Below are 20,055 nucleotides of genomic sequence, written 5' to 3'. Positions count from 1 at the left end.
ACAGGGAATCCCCAGGACAAACTGGTTAAGACAAATTCACTGAATGGGTAACCCCTGGCTTCAGTTGAGAGATCCTACTTGAATGAACAACATGGAGACAAAAACAACTGTCAACATGAAGACACGTATTCACATACATGAACACACATAAACACACACACATACACAGGAGAAAAAAACAGAAAAGTATACAACATAATTACAATAAATGGTTCACAAATTAAATTATATATATATATATTATATGGCATATAATTTAATTTGTGAACCATGTAGATAGATAGATAGATAAATAGACAGATAAGTATGTATATGGAGAGAGAGGCTCCTAATCCTGTCTTATTACTTAAATAGGTTGAACATCCCTATTCTAAAAATGTAGAATTTATAGTTTCCCTGAAACCCAAAACTTTTTGCTTTTTTCAGGCAAGCTTTTTACCATGAGTAGAAAATTCCACCTCCCCACCTCACATGATGTACTATAGTCAAAATAAAGGTGTAGTAAAAATATTATATAAAATTTGCTTCAAACTATGTCAGCAGTAGATATGTGAAACATAAATTTAGTATTTAGACTTTGGTCACATCTCTAACATATCTCATTCTGTATGTGAATAGTGGGACACACACACACACACCCCTCTCAGAAACACATCAGATTACAAGTATTTCAGATAAGCATTCCTCAATCTGTATTTGTACAAAGAAAAAAACACAAAAAGAAACAAAGTGTTGACTATGTTCTCTATAAGAAAAGAGGCATGTGTCATCAATTTTCTATGAGTTTTTGCAATAAAAAATTAAGTAAGATTCTTGTAATTTTAGACTGTTTCAATATTTTTGAACTCTCAATGAATGCCCAGTGTGTGTTCAGCCCAAAATCTATCAAATTTATGAGACTTTATACTTTTCAATTACTCCTTTTTATGTGTATGTGTGTTTCCCGGCATGTACGTGTGTGTTCCATGTGCATGCCTGGTGCCCATGACGGTCAGAAGAGGGTGTTGGATCCCTTGGAAACTGAGTTACAGACAGTTGTGAGCTGCCATGCGGGTTCTGGGGATGAAATGCTGGTCCTGTGGGAGAGCAGTCAGTGCTCTTAACTACTGAGCCATCTCTTCAGCCCCAGTCCTTACATTTTAGTCCACTCAGGCTGCCAAACACCAAAATTCAAACTTAATATTACTCTCAAAGGAGACATTTTACAAACCTTTAAGAGAAAAAAATGTTGACAAAAGTCACAAAATTTATGATGTTTGACTTTTTAAAATTAAGCTTGCTGTTCAAATTTTAGTTTTGGTTTTTTTTTTGTTTTGTTTTAAGAGAAAAGCCAATACCATTTCTTCCCAAGGCTGTACTAGATAGAGTACATATGGACTAAAGACTTGGCTATTTTGATAAGCAGTCATTTAAATGCTAAAATTAAACTGATTGCTTTTACTTGTACCTGTGATTCCAGTACTCAGCAAGCCACAGTGGGAAAAAGTACTGTATTAGTTTGAGCCCAGCCTGGGCTACATAAAACAAATTCAAGAAGACCCTAGGCTATACAGTGTATTCCAGATCAGTTTGGACTATAGTGCAAAAATACTATGTTAAAAATAAAATTAGGGGGCTGGAGAGATGGCTCAGAGTTTAAGAGCACTGGCTGTTCTTCCAGATGGTCCTGAGTTCAATTCCCAGCAACCACATGGTGGCTCACAACCATCTACAATTCAATCTGGTGTCCTCTTCTGGCATATAGACAGAACACTGTATATGTAATAAATGAATAAATCTTAAAAAAATAAAATAAAATTAGGGGGGCTGGAGAGATGGCTCAGAAGTTAAGAGCACTGGCTGCTCTTCCAGAAGACCTGAGTTCAAGTCCCAGCAACCACATTATGGCTCACAACCATCTGTAATGAGATCTGGTGCCCTTTTCTGGCCTGGAGGCATACATGCAGACAGACTACTGTATAAATAATAAATAAATATTAAAAAAATAAAATAAAATTAGAAAAAATTTTAAAATTTAAGCTCTTTTCTGAGGGGAGGAAGGATGGAGGTAAATATGGGAGAGAGGGAAGAAACTGGGAAGAAGACGGAGGGGAAACTGCAGTCAGTGTAGGGAAAAGGGGCCAGTCAAAGAAACACACCCTGAACAGAGCCAAAGAAACACACCCTGAGCAGAGCCAAAGAAACACACCCTGAGCAGAGTCAAAGAAACACACTTTGTCCCTGCAACCACAACCAAAGAAATGCACCCTGATCCTGAAACCAGTGCCAAAGAAACACACTTTGTCCCTGGAATCAGAGCCAGTGAAAGAAATACACCCTGCCCCTAAAATTGGAGCCAAAAGGCTAAAAAGGACCAGAGAAAGAAACACACTTTGGCCCTGAAACCAGAGCCAAATTGGACTCTAACCCTGTGCAGGAAACTAACCAATCCCTGAGCAGAACTCTAGCCAATCTGAGCTCAGCACTAAAATCTGACCAACCCCCACCCTGGAAGCCCTATATAAACCCTGTGTCTGTTCAGCTTGTGTCTGCTCATGCTACCAGGCTGTTCTCTGCCACTCTCCTGGATTCTTCCCTCCAATACACCCCTTCAATGAGCTTGAGCTTCGGGTAAAGAACTTCTTTTGCAGAGGCAGCGGAGCAGAGATAAGGCAGAGCAGAGCAGAACGAGCAGGGCTGTAACACTTTGGCCGGGGAAACCTTCCCTTGGCAGAGCGGAGTTGTTACACTCCGCTCCCTGCTCTCTGCTCTCCAGGAGCAGAGCTGAACTGTAGCAACTTCGCCTGAGAAACCTCCTGCCTGAGCAAAACTGCTACACTGGGCGAACATTCCCAGCCTGAAGACCCTGTCCTGCCGGAGCAGAGCCCATACACTGGGGAAGCCTTTCCCTGAGGCTGGGCTGTAAGCAGCTAAGCCTGTGGTGGTCCTTGGCTCCCGAGCTCCAGGATACCTTTCCACTTGAGCTGTGTAACACTCAGTATTCTGTGACTTCCGAGTGCCAGTATACCTGCCCGATCCTGACCATCCCGAAATGCTTGCAGTTGGGATGGAATATGAGGAAGAATTTTGTAACCCTAGCATTCAGGAAGTAGAGATAGGAGGAACAACACAAGTCCTAGGCCAGCTTGGTGTTCATAGTGAGTTGGGAACTATATAATAAAATTGTGTATTTAAAAAACAACAACTGGAAGAGAAAAATGGCGGCGCTGAGCCTTCCCATGCTGCTGTATGGGCATGTGGGTTGCAGAGCCTTCAGTGACGTGTAGGAGCCTTCAGAGGACACGTTCCTGCTACTGGACAGATGCGCTCAAGGAGGCAGCCGAGCTACCTGGAGTAGAAATATGCCTTGAAGTAGGAGCAGGGTCTGGTGTGGTGTCTGCATTTCTGGTCTCCATCATAGGTCCTCAGGCCTCGTAAAGGGGCACAACAACCCCCAGGCAGCTGCCTGTACCCTGGAGACAGCGTGCTGTAACACAGTCCACTTTCAGTCAGTAATTACAGATCTGGTCCAAGGCTCGCAGGCCAGATTGAAGGGGAAAGTTGATTTGCTGGTGTTTAACACCCCCTCCCCCATGGAGTGACTCCTCCTGAAGAGGCAGGAAGTCATGGAATAGAAGTAGTTTGGGCTGGTGGCAGAAATGGTAGGGAAGTCATGGACAGATTCTTCCCTCTGACTTCAGAACTTCTTTCCCTAAGAGGGCTGTTCTACTTAGTTACCATAAAAGAAAACAATCCAGAAGAAAAAAATGCTTTTTGGTTTTTTGAGACAGGGTTTCTCTGTGGCTTTGGAAGCTGTCCTGGAACTCGCTCTGTAGACCAGGCTGACCTCGAACTCACAGAGATCCGCCTGCCTCTACCTCCCGAGTGCTGGGATTAAAGGCGTGCGCCACCAACGCCCGGCCCCAGAAGAAATTTTAAAATACTGAAGACAAAAGGTCTTCAATGGACCACAGCACTTTGCAGGCAAGCAGGCCAAGAACTCCTATCAGTCCTCAGGTTCAGCAAGTCCCAGTGTCCCAAGAGCCACCAAAGTACTCGAGAACTGCCTGAAGCTAAATCCACTCAGTAGGCTTGAGACTGATGCCATTCTTTGGCCAAGAAATTTTATCAGAAATTTGTCACAAAGAAAAAGGTGGAGTCGAGGTTGTGGTGGCACAGGCTTTTAGTCCCAGCACTCGGGAGATGAAGTACACAGAGCAAGTTCCCAGGATAGCCAGGGCAACACAGAGAAACCATGTCTCAAAAAAGAAAAGGTGAAACTGAATAAACAGCTAAGAATACTAAGAATACTGGCTGCTAGTACAGAGGCTTGAGGTCCAATTTTCAGCACATACGTGCTGGCTTACAATCACCAGTCCCAAAGGGTCCTGCCCTTTTCTGACCTCCATTGTACCAGCACACACGTAGTGTACATACATAAAGTACAACACACATACGCTGAAAACAAACCTTAAAAAGAAAAGGATGTTACGTTGGACCATGTTGTTTTTAGGGACTCAAGTATATGGGTATTTCTGTATGTGTGCAAGTATATGTGTATATTCTGTTTATAATTTACATTTTGTTATATTTATATATGGAAGGATGTTTGATTTAGCATTAGCTATAACAGCAAAGTAATATTTGATCACCCTAAATGTCCAACAGAAAGGATACTAGTTAAAATAAATCCCAGCTATCCATTTTACTGAACATACAGTCATGAAACTAGTCATTGGAGAGCCTAAGCCAGAGGTTCCATGGTGACTAGTTACAACCTAATTCGAAGAAGTGGCAGATGAATTTTATCCCATACATGATATTTTGAAAAGACACCTAGGGCAGAGTATTGATGTGTGCACATAACAAAGGCTTGGGAGGTAAGCTGCAGGAATAAAAGAACTTTCACTCCTTAAAAAAAAACACGAAAAAACCCATGAGGCTATCAAGATGGGATAAAGTACTTGCCACACAAGCCCAATGCACCTTCAGGTCCATGCCTACATGGGAAAACTGCAGGTGGTTTAAAAGACACAAAACTGGAGACGGGGATGCAGTCCACGTTAGAGTGCATTCCTTAACTATCATTATCCTCTACAGTGAAAATAGGAAAAGAAGATAGAAAACAGATAGTGAGATTTTTGTACTCAGTGGTGCTAAATATGTGGCTATAAAATCTCACAGCTGATATGGGCCTGGACTTGGTGGTACACAGTTGGAATCCCAACTGCTGAGGAGGTGCAGAAAGAAGAAAATTTTTGTGGCCAGCCTGTATAACTCAGCATGATCCTGTAAGATCAACAAAAAAATATGGCAAAGAATATATAATAGTAGTAGAGTACTTGCTTAGCATGAATGAGGCTCTAGAACAATCTCTAGTTCTGTAAGAAGCAATCACCCAACTGAGTCATTGATATATTCAGTAGCTCATTTCACATCCTGCCAGAAAGGTACACAAAAGTCAGGTATTGTCCTCACCCACACACTTTTCACAATAGTTTATGTCGATGAAAGATGAAGGGAACTCATCTGCTGGTTTTATTATCCTTTTTCATCTTATATTTGAGACATAGGAATTACCAATAGTTAGGAAGGAAGCAAGAGATAGAAAGGTAGGTAAATGAAACCTCTTTTTACAATGAACAAACCTCACTAAAAGAAAATGTCTTAAACATGCATATATAACACTGACATTTTGTTTATAAGTCTCATTTTTGACTTATTAAAATGTATTCTACTCTTCTAAAATTCTAGGCAAACTGTTGTAATTTAAGAAAAGCAGCACGAGGGAGAAAAGATGCCATTGCAACTAGCCAGACAGTGAGTTCCTTAATAAAGGCATTTACTTGTGAAGGAGTTTACTTTCCCCCAAATCTAGACTGCTGGTATGACAACCTATGTCACAGATGAGATCCAACCTTAGAGGCCGTTAGTACTAGTGCCCTGACTTCCTGGGTTAATGAGATCGTAGACACAGCCTGGGATCTGATAAATGAGAAGGCACACACTGTCATCATTACAAGGTCCTTATCAAGGGCATTCTTTAAATAGTCTGGTCATTTTCTTATCTGGTAACGAACAGGAAGCAAAATAAAGATAAACCAAATATCTAACCATTGACAAACTTTCTACGTGCAATAAAGTTAATTTTATAATGACTAAATTTTAAGTCAAATTTTCATACTCAAGTATTCACATGTGGTATATGGACTGTGGCATGACTTGGCAAATGATGTGAAGAAAATCAGTGATGCATACAATTCCAATATAAAAGAACTCACCAAATTAAATTGTGCTCACATATATATGACTTAGTTGTTCCCTTCTCTCTGAAAACAATGGACTGCAAGCATATGATCTCCTCAAACACCATGTTGTCGAAGAGCAAGAAGGCAGAACATTGAAGAAGAAAAGATTGAAAATGAACGCAAGCCAGGTATGATGGCTCACACTGGGGAAGTAGGAACTCTATGAGTTAAGGGCCAACCTGAGTTGTATGGTGAGGTCCAGGCCAGCCTGGGCTACAGATCAATAAAACTTGCTAAAAAAAAAAAAGAAGAAAGACACAAAGAAAAGAACCAGGCCATGGTGGCACATGCCAGCTCAATTCCAGCACTCAGGAGGCAGAGGCAGAGGCAGGTGGATCTCTGTGAGTTCAGATCCAGCCTGGTCTACAGAGCGAGTTACAGGACAGCCTCCAAAACAATACAGAGAAATCCTGTCTTGAAAAAATAAAAAAGTAAATAAAAGTAAAAGGAAAGAAAAAAGTCAAGTTATGCTTATAATCTCAATACCTGAGACAGAGACAGGGAGGCCACCCTTGGCTACATGAGTCCCTATCTCAAACATCTAGCCAAACAAACACACATTAAAAATAACAACAGCACTCGGGAGGCAGAGACGGGTGGATCTCTGTGAGTTCGAGGCCAGCCTGGTCTACAAAGTGAGTTCCAGGACAGCTTCCAAGACAATACAGAGAAACCCTGTCTCGAAAAACCAAAAAAAAAAAAAAAGCAACAACAATAATAACAAAAAGGCAGTCTAGGGCAAAAATTCATTGTACAAATATTACCAACTCCTTTCTCACCTACTTTCCGATGAAAAATAACACACAGCTGGGATTCCTGCTTACTGTTCCAAGTCTTGTGAAAAGTTGGGTTGAAAAGGAACATTAGAAATGAAACAGTCAATCCAGGTTTGGTAGCTCTTACGTCAATCCTAGTACTCAGGAGACCAGGACAGAACTGTCTCAAGTTCCAGCCCAGCCTAGACTACAGTATGAGACCCTGTCTGAAATAAGCAGACAGGAATTAGGAGAAATGATGTTTGGTTTCAGAAAACCGAGCCTTAATAGGAGCCTTGAATGCTGGGAAAGAATGTGTGTGCTTTTCCAGAGCAGGCCTCCTTTTTTCTTTCCTTTCCTTACGTTCTTTCCTTTTCTCCTTTCTTTTATTCTGGTTTTTCGAGACAGGGCTTCTCTATGTAACAGCCCTGGCTGTACATGCTCTTAACCACGGAGGTATCTCCCCAGCTCCTCACCTCTCACCCCTTCCCTTACTGTAACCAGATTTTGGCCGTGCTTATCCGCAATTACCAGAGACAGCACATTCTGAAATTATTTAAATTTACTGGGTACATAACTTCATTTAGTGCTTCAAAAATTAAGTGCCTTAAGCACACTTAATTTTGTCAGTTTTCCATGCATGTAAGTTCTGTGACCACTGATACCATTATATCCTTCAGTTCTTTTTTTGTGAGACAGTTTCTCTATGTACCAGTTTGGGCAATCCTAGAACTCACTCTGTAGACCAGGCTGGCCTCAAACTCCCGAGTGCTGGGATTAAAGGAATCCACCACCGTGCCCAGCGATTCCTTTAGTTCTAATCCAAGTTGTATCACTGCCTCCAAAGGAGTAGTCTATGACTCAAAGTATCTGACTAGGAATTATGGTCTTTCTCTCTGGGCCTCAGTTTCTTCTGTGTGCAATAAAGATTTACATTTTTTGTAAAAAACTCACTGTCATCTAGTTTTAATTCTAAATGATTATTTTGCTATAATATTGTTTCCCAATACTGTAAATTTACCTTTTTTGTTTTGTATTTTTGTTGTTTTTTTGGAAATTTACCTTTTAAACCCTCATTATATATATGTAAAAACATGAGTTACACAGTAAAGACAGATTGCTTTAAGGATTGGAGGGGAATATGTGCAAAATACTACAGATGGATGTAACCAAACACACATAGCAAACCTGGATCAGAAACCAGAACTGCATTCCTTATCTCTATTATCCGTACATAGTCGGATGTTCTCATCTCTCATTCACACTCTACCAGCTCTCGTGTGCATGTTGGTGTGTATAAAGTTGAGGGGCTGGACACATGGCTTCATGGTTAAGAGCATGGACTGCTCTTGAAGCAGACCCAAATTCTCTTCCCAGTATCCACATACTGGCTGTTCTCAACCACCTGTAACTCCAGTTCCATGGAGTCTGAGGTCTCTGGCCTCCATAGACACCTGTACTCACAAGCATATGCCCACCCCCAACACAGACACACACATACACAGACACAGTTTTTAAAATAAAGTAAACCATTTTCAACATTGAGGCCGAATTGACAACCCCTTTCAAATCGCCCAAACTAGATATAACACTTAAATGCTTGCATGTCCAGAACACTGCCTTCCAATATAATAATTTACATGAACCCTCTGAAGAAATTATTTGTACAAATCAGTCCATCCTACACTTGCTCTACTTCCCTTACCAGGGATGCAAACCACGTGGTATGTTTTAGGAACGAATCTTCCAAAGTTTACATTTGGGGATAGCCAATGATAGGCAAGGTGTTCATAAAGGAGAGGAAAAATTGACTAGTTTCTAGGTTAAGGGTATAGTTCATAGGCAGAATGATTGCTATCAATCCACAGTGATTCAAAAAAATCATAAATTTGAACTGAATAAATTACAGTTAGCTTAGTTGGACATCACAAATATTTGTAATCCCAGAAACTGGGAGACAGAGGCCCGGGTTCAGGAGTTCAAGGTCATCCTCACTGCATAACCAGTTTTGCCTATAGACTACATAACCTACAGGAGATCCTGGTTTCAAAGCAACAAGAGGGGGCAGGGGAGGGAGACTAATATTGTAATGCTCCGGTACAATTTGGTTTAGGGCCAGGTTAAAAATTGAGAAAAGAGGAGGTAACGAGCGGTAAAAGTGCTTTCTTACATAAAATCCACAGATCGATTTTGGGCTCTTAAATCTAGTCTATAGTGTACCGAAAATAAAAGGGGTTAAACTTTTACAGATGAACCTAAAAATCAAGAGTTGGGGTTTAGGATTCTCAGCGTACAGTTGGGGGCAGGGGTCAAGAAGAGGTAAAGAGACGATCTGATCTAGAAGAGAGGAATCACTAGAGTCCAAAGAGGAAAGGGGGAGAAGAAACGAGGCGCGGGGAAGCCGGTCTTAGGAAAAATCAGAGGGCAGGGGGTGAAAACTGGGAGGAGCTGGAACGAGCTTTGGTCAAAGGAAGATGGGGGAGGGGGCAGCTCGCTGCTCAGCCCAGCACGAGGGACCAGGAGTAGAAGGCAGGAGCGCGACCCGGCGTCCTCCGGCCGCCTGCGGGGCTGCGGGAAGTCTGCCCCTGCTCTGGAAAGAGCTCCTTTACCTGTTGGTGTGAAAGCGATGGAGCGGATCCGTGCGATGGCAGGAGGAGAGCTGGCAGCCGAAGTCACTGATGTCCAGGCAGCCGGGTTCCTCGCTGGGGCAGGTGCCCACCCCACGAGGGGCTCCTAGGAGTGGGAAGGGTTCCTCTGGGGTTAGAAACTTCTCATAGGAAGTGGTGGCCGACGTCTCGTCCGACATGGTGGGAGATGGGCCGGCCGGCCGCCTCGGACTCCCGGGCTGGAGATGGGCTACTCTGGCGCTCGCCCCTTCCCCCACGCTAACCTGTCCGCGGTGGCCGCTCCCCCCTGGGTGTGCCCACCACCGCAGCCGCCCGAGGAGTGAGGGGCTCTGCACAAAAGTCGTTAGAGGCCGCAGGGACCCGCCGCCCACCCACTCCGCTTCTCTGAAACCCCAGAAGCCGCCGCCGCTGCCGGGCCCAGCGAGTCACTGCGGCGCCGCCGCCCGGCTCGGCCGCCCCGCCCACTGCGCTCGCCGCCCGCTGCGGTTTCGGTCCGCCCCGCGGCCGCCGCCAGCTACACGGCGGCCCCGAGCCGCTGCCCTTGCCCCCTGCCGGAGTGGAGGAGGAACTGAATGTAGGTGGCTGAAGCCCAGGGCGACCTGGCTGGCCTCGTGCTCTACGTGATCCGGGATTCGGGGATGCTTGAAGGGCCGATGCTTCAGCCAACCTCCTCCTTGTGCTTCCCACTCGCACTCAAGAACCGAATGACAGCCAAATAAATACAACTGTAGCCCTTAGGACTAGGGACTTAGCCAAGGTCACACCGAGGGAGTATGAGAAAAACGAGTCCCAGGTGCCCTTGAACACCAGCACGCTGAACCACCCTGTCTCGATTGTGCTTGTAACTGAGTTCCTGAAGTATGTAAGTCTGGCCTAAGCAATGAGCTGTAAGGGAGATGGGCCATAGAGAGAGGGGGGAATATTCCCCGCTCACTTTTAAGTCACCTCACTCCAAAACCCCTGATATAGACGCTAGGCTACTGAGAGCTGCTAGACAGTCATGTTCTTTTGTGTTCTGTGCTTTCTTTCCTGTGTCCTCTGGAATGTCCTGCCAGTCTCCTCTGCTAATCCTTAAATCCCCAGCTCAAGCGCTATCTTCTCAGGGAAGCCTTCTCTACCTCCCAAAGGAGACTTAACATACTAGTCCCGCAACCCTGCTTCTGTTGAGAGTATGCACCTTAATTCGTTCGACTTAAATCAACTTACAAGGTATCACATGATGCGCCTTTCTCATAGCAATTCACTTTTATCTGTTCTAGACAAGTGATTCCAAACCTTGGAGGCATGCTTTTGTCTTAATATTCAACTTCTTACATGCCCCTTTAAAAATGTATATACACATCCCTGGTTATCCTTGAGGGAAAAAATCTGACTAATCCTGATTACAGGATCCCTAAAAATAGGAAAATTGGAAACTCAAGTTCCTTACATAAAATGATAAGGTATTCGTATACGCTCTACGCACATTTTCTAAAAGACTTTAAATGATCTCTAGAGTGTATAAATGCTATAGAAAGTTACGGTAATTTGAAGGATAACAAAAATCTGCATGTTTAAAACACATGTGTGTATCACTGTATGATGAGAAGTGAACCTAGGGCCTTGAGTATGCCTCACAACCGTTCAACCACAGAGCCACACCCTCAGCCCTTTCCCCTACCGATATTCCCCTCGCCAAAGTGATCAAATCCAAGAATGTAGATTTCACAGATGTGGATAGCCAGCCCTATGTTCTGGATGCAGGTACTCACATACGAACTGAATGTGGCTGTTTTATTTAGATTGTAAGAAAATGTATTGCTTTGAGAATGTAGGTTTCAAAATTATCATTTTTTAAATCTAATTGGGTTGACCAATTTTAAAACTGTGCAAACGATGGTGGTTTGCATATAGTCCCCAATGCACCAATCCACAGAGGTCTGTCTGGGACTAGTGAGGCTGAGTGAGCCATAGCTTATACAAAGGAAGGTTTGCAGTATTTGACAATAAGCGCTGGGAAAGTGGAGTCCTTACATGATCTTATTATGCAGCATTCTGAGGCCCAGGAGCATACTCTGTCCAATAACTAGTATGTTTACATTTCCCAGGGAAGTTTTATTTCAGCAAATATCATGAGTCATATTATCTTCTTCAAAAATCTTGTACTCGGTATGTAAGTTTACTTTCATATTGAATTTGTAAAAGAAGCCGAGAGTGCAGCTAGGCAGTTTTTGTTCTCAGATCTCTCCTGTGTACTGTGGATTTTGCCTAAATTAAAGAAGAAAATATTAATAACTCAGGTGTAAGCCAGACATATTACTCATGCTTAAAATCACTGCATTCAGAAGGCTGAGGCAGGATGGTTGCCAAATGTTTAAGTCCAGCCTGGCTGCACTTTAGGGCCCTGTATACAAAATAAAAGAATATCTTCTCTATTGTTCAAGGTGTCACAATGATGCATCAACTTCTCATCTATGGTTATTTGGACCTCTATGTTTTGAGTATTGTTTAAATCTGCATGTCAGATTTCTTTGTACTTCTTGCTGTATGACAATTTGTTGGAACATTAGAAGGAGCAATGGATGTGACAGGAAATCACACATCTAAAACTGCAAAACAAATTTTTGTGATGACCATGATTGAAGTTATAGCTAAGAATGGTGCTCAAAGCAAGGGAACATGGTCCAGACCTAGACAGAAGTCTGCAGAAATAGCTATGAGATAATTGTCCCAACTGTCCAAGGTAAGGTGTAGTCTCAGGGATCAAAGCACCACCTTTCAATTTACTCACTTATTTTTCTTTTCTTTCTTTTTTCATAGACACAGTCTCCCTGAAGAAGCAACCTCATATCCTGAAGTAACTATTCTGAACCAAGGCCTTTTCACTTTCATGACCTTGTAGGGCAAGGAATTCTTTTTTTGAGTTTTTCAAGACAGGGTTTCTCCATAACCCTGGGGAGTTTTTCAAGACAGGGTTTCTCCATAACCCTGGGTGTCCTGGAAATCACTTTGCAGACCAGGATGGCCTCAAATGGCAAGAAATTCTTTAGTCTTGAGTGCTATCCTGGTAACTTCAGGCATTAAAAGGTTATTTTCATGCAGTTCTGGAGGCTGAAAGTCTGAAGTCTGGGAAGGCCATACTCATTCAAGAGTTGCTAGGAGGAGAAACGGTTCCTTTTCTTTTTCAGTTTCTGGTGGCTGCACATACCTTCTGCCACTTGTGACTTCATCTTTACAGTGCATCTTAGTCTTCCTAACATTTATCTTTGTGCATATTTCTCAGATCTGCCTCACATTTGAAACCACAGTGTTATATAAGGCTTTAGGGATAATCGTATAATTCCGTATAAAGTCCTCCAATCAAAATCCTTAATGGAATCTACTATTTTTGTTATATACAGTAATACTAAGAAGTGCCTCTACCTTTTAAGAGAGCTGCTATTCTACCTTCCACAGAGCATGGTTTAAATCACTTGTTATTCTCTGAACCATAACATGTAGAGCTTGCCTTCTCTTGAGTACTCTTGTAAGGTATGAAATTACAAGGGCTGCAGAGACAAGGAATGAGTTCATGATTTTGATCAAGGGTTTAGAGTTTCAGGTATTTGTTGTTACTGTGGTTTGAACTCAGTGCCTTGCACATTCTAGGCAAGTGTTCTACCACTGAGCTACATCCTTAGGCCTGGTTTTAGTCATAGAATCAGAGTTCCTCCTTCATTTGCAGTGTCCTGCATTTCCTGTTTCTTTCTTTTAAAAATATTAATGTATGTATATGAGTGACCTATCTCCATGCACACCAGAAGAGGACACCAGATCCCCATTACAGATGGTTGTGAGCCACCTTGTAGTTGCTAGGAATTGAAATAGAGACTTCTGGAAGAGAAGCCAGTCTCTTAACCACTGAGCCATTTTTCCAGCCCCCTTATTTTTTCTTATAAAGCAAATGGTATCAAACTAATGAGTTCAGAGACAAGTCCAATGATAAAGATAATTTAACATGCTTTGGCAGAATAATTATAAGGACAATAATTGGTTAATTTCCAATGATGACTTGAAAGGCAGAGACAGGATGATTAGTTACATATGTAGTTTTAGGCCAGCCTGGCCTAAGACACCTTGGCTCACAACAAAACAATGATATCATTTTATTATAATCTCAAAAAAGCAAAACTAAAATAAAAAAGTAACCCCCCCTTTTTGTTTTCTGGTGTTAGTAATTGGACTTGGGAATCTGCATATTCTATGCTAGTCTTCTACCATGGAACTATAAACTCCCAGCCCTTGCTTTTATAATATTTTTTTAAAAATTTTAAATGTGGGTGACAGTTATGTGACTTGATCTGTTGGGGAGGAATCCTCTGGAACTGACACCAGGACCTAACCCAGGGTCATTCCCTATGCCTGGATATTTTGCTCAGCCTTGGGGGAAGGGCTTCCTGCCTCAACTTGGTATGCCAGACTTTGTTGACTCCCCATAGGAGGCATTACCCCCACAGAGGAGTGGATGGGGGTGGGAAGAGGGGAAGCAGGGGGATGGGAGAAGGGGAAGAAGAGGGAACTGGGGTTGATATATAAAATGATAAATAATTTTTTTTTGGTTTTTACGAGGCAGGGTTTCTCTGTATTGTTTTGGAGGCTGTTGGTCCAGCCTGGCCTCGAACTCACAGAGATCCGCCTGCCTCTGCCTCCCGAGTGCTGGGATTAAAGGCATGCGCCACCACCGCCCGGCATGATAAATAATTTTTTAATAAAAATAATTTAAGAAATTTGAGACAGTCTTGATAATTAAGTTGCATTGACTGACCTTAAATTCCCTATTTATTCTTGGTAAGACACAAACTCGTATTTCTTGCCTCAGCCTTCCAGGTTGCTGGCATAGAATACAATGTTTGCAAATGCATGAACCTTAGAATAGAAAATATAAAAATGTACAATTACATGCTATGTCACAGGTATATCAAATATATAGGAAAATACATTTTGAGAGACTAGCAATAACATCAACTAAAGAAATTTAGTTATTCTCCAGCAGGTTCAAAAAATATTTATTCCGCCGGGCGTTGGTGGCACACGCCTTTAATCCTAGCACTCGGGAGGCAGAGGCAGGCGGATCACTGTGAGTTCGAGACCAGCTTGGTCTACCGAGTGAGTTCCAGGACAGCCTCCAAAGCCACAGAGAAACCCTGTCTCGAAAAACCAAAAAAAAAAAATATATATACATATATATATATATTTATTCCAATCAAATATCCTAAATTTGCTATGGATGCCTAACAAAACCACTGACCTAGGGTTGGAGAGATGGCTCAGCAGTTAAGAGCACTGACTGTTCTTCCAGAGGTCCTGAGTTCAATTCCCAGCAACCACATGGTGGCTCACAACCACCTTGAATGAGATCTGGTGCCCTCTGCTGGCATGCAGGCAGAAGACTGTATACACACACACACACAAAAAAAAAACAAAAACAAACAACAACAACAAAAACACTGGCCTAAGAAATATTAAATTAAAATGAATAAAATACTATGGATCAAGTGCATATTTATTAATAGCTAAAACTGAAATTATGATAACACTTTACTGTGTTTGCCTTTTGTCATCAAGCAAAGCAACACCAGAACTCAGAAAAACTGATATCACTAGGTATCTCCCACAAAAACAGTTTCTAAAAATTGTATAACACTTTAGACACATTTAGTGTGGACAATGCTGGCCCTTTCTTGACTTTCTCTTCTGATTGGTCAGCACTTCCTATGCCGTCATCAACAGGAACAAGTGACTATAATTGTTTCCAGCACCTCTATTTTGTAAAATAAAATAATCAGTTTCTTATTTGCATCCACGAGCCTCGGGAAATATCAAAATGGTTAGTACTGGTAAAACGCTGTCTTGAATGGTGTTCTATTTACATTTAGAAATCAGCCTTAGCCAGAAAATAAAGCTTGTCGGGGAACTTGAGCAATTAGAGATTGGCTCTTACTGGAAAGTAACAGAAAACAGTTAAAACACAAGGTTTTATTATAATCAAGAACCACACCTCTTTCACAAAGGAGAAAACTATTAGAACTACTACGGGAAGACTTGCAAAAGTCCCAACATTCCAAATAAGTACAGTTTTTTAATTTAACCGTATTTTCTTTTTTTCACAATCAGATTTTTGGAGGGCATGAGGATGAGTATTTTTTATGAACAACAAAACATTTAAATAAATTAAGTTACAGTATAACAAAAATGTAAAGAAATAAACAAGCTAACTATGAGAGGTAATACCAAAAGGAATATTTACAAAATACTCAGAAATGGGTTTTCAGCTAAGACTGGGTCCTTTATATAGATGAAGGTTATTACGGAGGATAATCCCAATGAAAATTATTGTCCTAGGTCTTTTATTGTGGGACAAAATTGGTTTTGATTAATTGAGATTAACGTGGGTAACTATATAAAGTCCATATAATATAATATACATGTTGGGGAAAAGATGAATAAGAAGTCAGAGATCATGAAATTTTCATTATTGCAAATGTATATTTTACAAATCAGATAATTTTAACCTGTATTTTCAGTCTTATCATTAGTCCTAACTAATATGTGTATATATTTATAATATCTCCACTGATGTTCATAATGAGGGCTGCTTTGTTTTGTGAATAATAATTTGTCATATTAGCACTGGAACAAAAATATTGGCGACTGGTTTTTAATCAGTGCTAGAACAGTTGCTACTATGTCTGATTCCTCTGGTTCAAGTTCCCCCACAGTTAACCAAAGAAATATGTCTTGCTATATAGCCCAGGATAGCCTGAAACTGATGATTCTCCTGCCTCTTTATGTTGTTTTTACTTTTATTTTTTGAGTCAGGCTTTAAATTGCCCATTCTGCCCAAGAATTTAAGCTGAGGATGGCATTGAACTCCTTATCTTCTAGCCTCTGACAATGAGTACTGGAAATCACAGGAGTGTGCCACCAGGTCCATCTGGTAAGGATACATTTTTATCACTGCTTTTGCCATTATTTGAGGAGAGGCTCTGGAATAGGTTATGCAACATGAACTGTTATTCTTAAGGAATCATTGTACCTTTAACCCTCACCATCAGGCAGACATTGGACACAGGTGCACAGGGTCGTCTTACAGGCAGGGAATCTCCTCAGTGGAATGAAATTCTCCAGAGAAAGGAGCAACTGGAGTTATCAGCTATTTAGCTGTTGGATCGGGGCCCTCATACTTTGAAAAGTATCTAAACTGGTCATCAGCAGTATGTGTCCTTACAATGTGGAATGGCAGTACATATTACAACACAGGGACAGCCTTTAAGAATCATACCTACCACATACTACGTAACATGAATACAACATGCATTATATATGGATTTGTTTCAAAAGGTAGGTCATGATTACAAGCAGAGATACTTTAGTGCATCCCCCTTTCCAGTGTATCATTTAGGGACATCTTCTTCGCTCACCTATCCATGTTTGTAAGCAGGAACACCTGGTACAGAACTCTGTGATCATGGCAAGTTGTCCAGAAGGAAAATAACTGGGTTGGTTAGGGAAACTAAGGGGAACTAAAGAGTCTGGAATAGGGTTCTGGGATGGAAGGTGAACAGAGCACTCACCAGTCTCCTCACTTTCTGTGTTTCTGGTGGTCAGTGAGACATCTTTCTCTGCATGTCCTCCTGCTGCCAACACTTTGCATTTGAAACAGGACTCCCCCATTCTCTTTCTTAGATTCTGTGACTAGACTTCTACTGAACTGACCTTTCCAGTTTGACAATAGCTAGAAACAAGGAGAAAGCTGTGTGAAAAGGGCCGCTCATGCTATTCCTGTCCCTTACCTACCTAAAATTAGCCACTTTAATGCAGAGCCTTGCAGCTTCATATGTGTGATATTGTTGGATGTTGCCGTATTTACCTGCAATTCAAACTCGCTTTCCTGGGTGTGCAGGCAAACAGGCCCTGAAATGCCAAAATGGGGTGAAGGTCAGAAACTATAAAATTACTAAAGGATGGGGACCAGGTAGTATATCTCAGTTACCTTCAATACATGAGGATTTATCTTCTCCCTTCATGTGCCATAATTACTGGTCCTTCCCTAAGAAGCACTTTGGACTGTCTGGGGGAATTGGGAATGAGAGCAAATGGAAGGAAAGCAATAAGAAAATCCTGGGAACTATGAACTCTGGTAAAATAATCAAATCTTTTAGTTTTAATCTTGGAAAAACAGGACGCCCTGTGTTCTCAGGGATGAGCCAACAACATTTGAAACTACAGACTGATACTGTAGAAATTGATACCACATTGGCTGGAGACAGGAGAGTTTATTACACTGCTAAACAAACATCATGGTCTATCCTATATGGTCCACAAAAGTATAGCAAGGCGAGGATCTTGTACTTTTGTTTCCAGTAGCTTGAGGTAAAATAGGCAGTGTTGGACCAGGCAGTGGTGGCACACGCCTTTAATCCCAGCACTCGGGAGGCAGAGGCAGGTGGATCTCTGTGAGTTCGAGGCCAGCCTGGTCTACAGAGTGAGTTCCAGGACAGCCTCCAAAGCAATGCAGAGAAAACCTGTCTCGAAAAACAAAACAAAACAAACAAAAAGAGGCAGTATTGAGGTGTGCATGGCATCAAGGGAGTTGGTAGGTGAACTGTTAGTGAACATTGTTATTATATTCCTACCCTAGGCGACCAGTTTTCAGGAGATAGATGGTTCTTTATTGGTGGCTATCCTTGTATTCAAAAGAGAACCCAGGTACCTGACCTGTATGTATACTGATACAATTCTTCTGTGTGTGGGGGGTTTAAAAGACTTTATGGCCATTTTTATTGATGACATTTGAGAAGTGCAATGGTCTCTCACTGAGCCTGGATGTCATGGATATGGATTTACTGGGTTTTTACATGAGATCTGGGGATTTGAACTCAGGTCCTTGTGCTTTCTTGCAGTAAATTCTCTTACTGACGATCCACCTGAGTTTATTTGTACTAAAGGATAGGCTCCAATCATTCCTCATTAGTGACAACTGGCAGGACATTCATTTTGCTGCTAGCAGACTGAAATGAATTTTCAAACCTGCTGTTTCAAAAATCAAGACGATTAGATGACAATGTAATGGGAAAGCACTAGCCTATGATCCCTGAAGTCACGGAATCAATTTCTGGCACGGAAAAAAGAAAGACAAAATTCCCAAAAAACAAGTGCAAAAGGAGAGCAATGGGCAGCATATTTAAACTACCACCAAAGTGTTATTGTGCGGTTTAAGCAACGATGGTTTTTGCACTGCCATATTGTCTGCTCTATAACTCCTCCAATAGCCATTATTATCTTTAATATTCCTGGGCAATGGAGTTAAGTGAGACTGTTATTCCATCAATTTCAAGAATTATAATTGCCTGGTTCTAGAGAGATGGCTCATCAGTTAAGAGTTCTTGCTCTTGCAGAGGGCCCATATTTGATTCACAGCACCCACACTGTGCCTCACAACCATCTGTACTGTCCTTTTCTGGTCTCTGTTGTCACCAGGCAATATGTGGTACACATGCATACATGCAACCCTACATACACAGCAAATAAAATGAGTAATTTTTGTTAAATTATGGGGCTGGAGAGATGTCTCAGTGCTTAAGAGTGCTACCTGCTCTTCCAGAGGACCTGAGTTGGATTCCCAACATCCATATGCTGGCTCAAAACCCTCTATAACTTCAGTTCAGGGAATTCAGCACCCTCTTCTTTCCTCTGTGGGCAAGACACCCATGTGGTACACTGACATAAATGCAAGCAAGAGACCTATACATATAAAATAATTATATCTACTTTGATATACCATTGCTTAACTTTGTGCTACAAAGTGTTTCTATTCTCACTAGCACACTAGTTATAGATACTGCTAGTATATTCATTCTATAGAAGAACAAGTCAAAAATTGAACACCTTAATTTGCCCAAGACACTATGTGGGTGACGATTCCAATCCAGAAACTGCAGTTCAAAAAACCCCTATGGGCCAGAGAGATGGCTCGGTAGGTGAGAGCCTGAAGGCTTTGGTTCCATCTCCAGATACAAGGTAGTACCCAACAATCAATTCCTGAAGTATCTTCTGACACCCACATGAGCGCATCCTGGCACACTTGCCCACAAACACAATAAATAGCCCCGACACTTAAGGCATTCAGTTGAAGTCACACATAAATGACAAAGATGGGAACGTGAGGGTAGAGTTGAAAGCTCAAGGTGAACATCTCAGAAACGGCACACCAAGAGACAGATTAGTCCAGCAGTTTAAATGAGGCATGATAAACTATCCCATAAGAAAATGAATTTCAACTTCAGAATGATTGATAACTTTGTGAATCAACCTCGAGCAAAACAGAAAGGGACAGGCTAGTCATTTTATATGCTTAGGCATAAAATA

General features: G+C 41.8%; 1 protein-coding gene, 1 long non-coding RNA gene and 1 pseudogene across 2 annotated transcripts in view; 1 reads left to right on the top strand and 2 right to left on the bottom strand.

The window, feature by feature from the left end:
- Window positions 1–10,120, bottom strand: part of Fam199x (family with sequence similarity 199, X-linked) — a 30,073-nt gene extending 19,953 nt beyond the window's left edge. The window contains exon 1 of the mRNA XM_005076710.4: window positions 9,652–10,120. Coding sequence (XP_005076767.1) covers window positions 9,652–9,848 — 197 coding nt within the window. The 5' untranslated portion in view covers window positions 9,849–10,120. The remainder of the gene's footprint in view (window positions 1–9,651) is intronic.
- On the top strand, window positions 3,198–4,069 carry LOC106021639 (annotated as a pseudogene).
- Window positions 10,121–11,742: 1,622 nt separating the features above from the next.
- On the bottom strand, window positions 11,743–19,156 carry LOC121140017. The gene is made up of 3 exons (XR_005876840.1): window positions 17,262–19,156; window positions 14,453–14,553; window positions 11,743–11,916 (listed from the first exon to the last, which is right to left on the bottom strand). It is a non-coding gene; the product is annotated as an uncharacterized LOC121140017 (long non-coding RNA).
- Window positions 19,157–20,055: the final 899 nt, after the last annotated feature.

The sequence above is a fragment of the Mesocricetus auratus genome, unplaced genomic scaffold (assembly GCF_017639785.1).
Source record: "Mesocricetus auratus isolate SY011 unplaced genomic scaffold, BCM_Maur_2.0 Super-Scaffold_100003, whole genome shotgun sequence".
NCBI lineage: Eukaryota > Metazoa > Chordata > Mammalia > Rodentia > Cricetidae > Mesocricetus > Mesocricetus auratus.
Note: the sequence above shows the minus strand (reverse complement) of the source record. Positions and strands in the feature narration are given on the sequence as shown.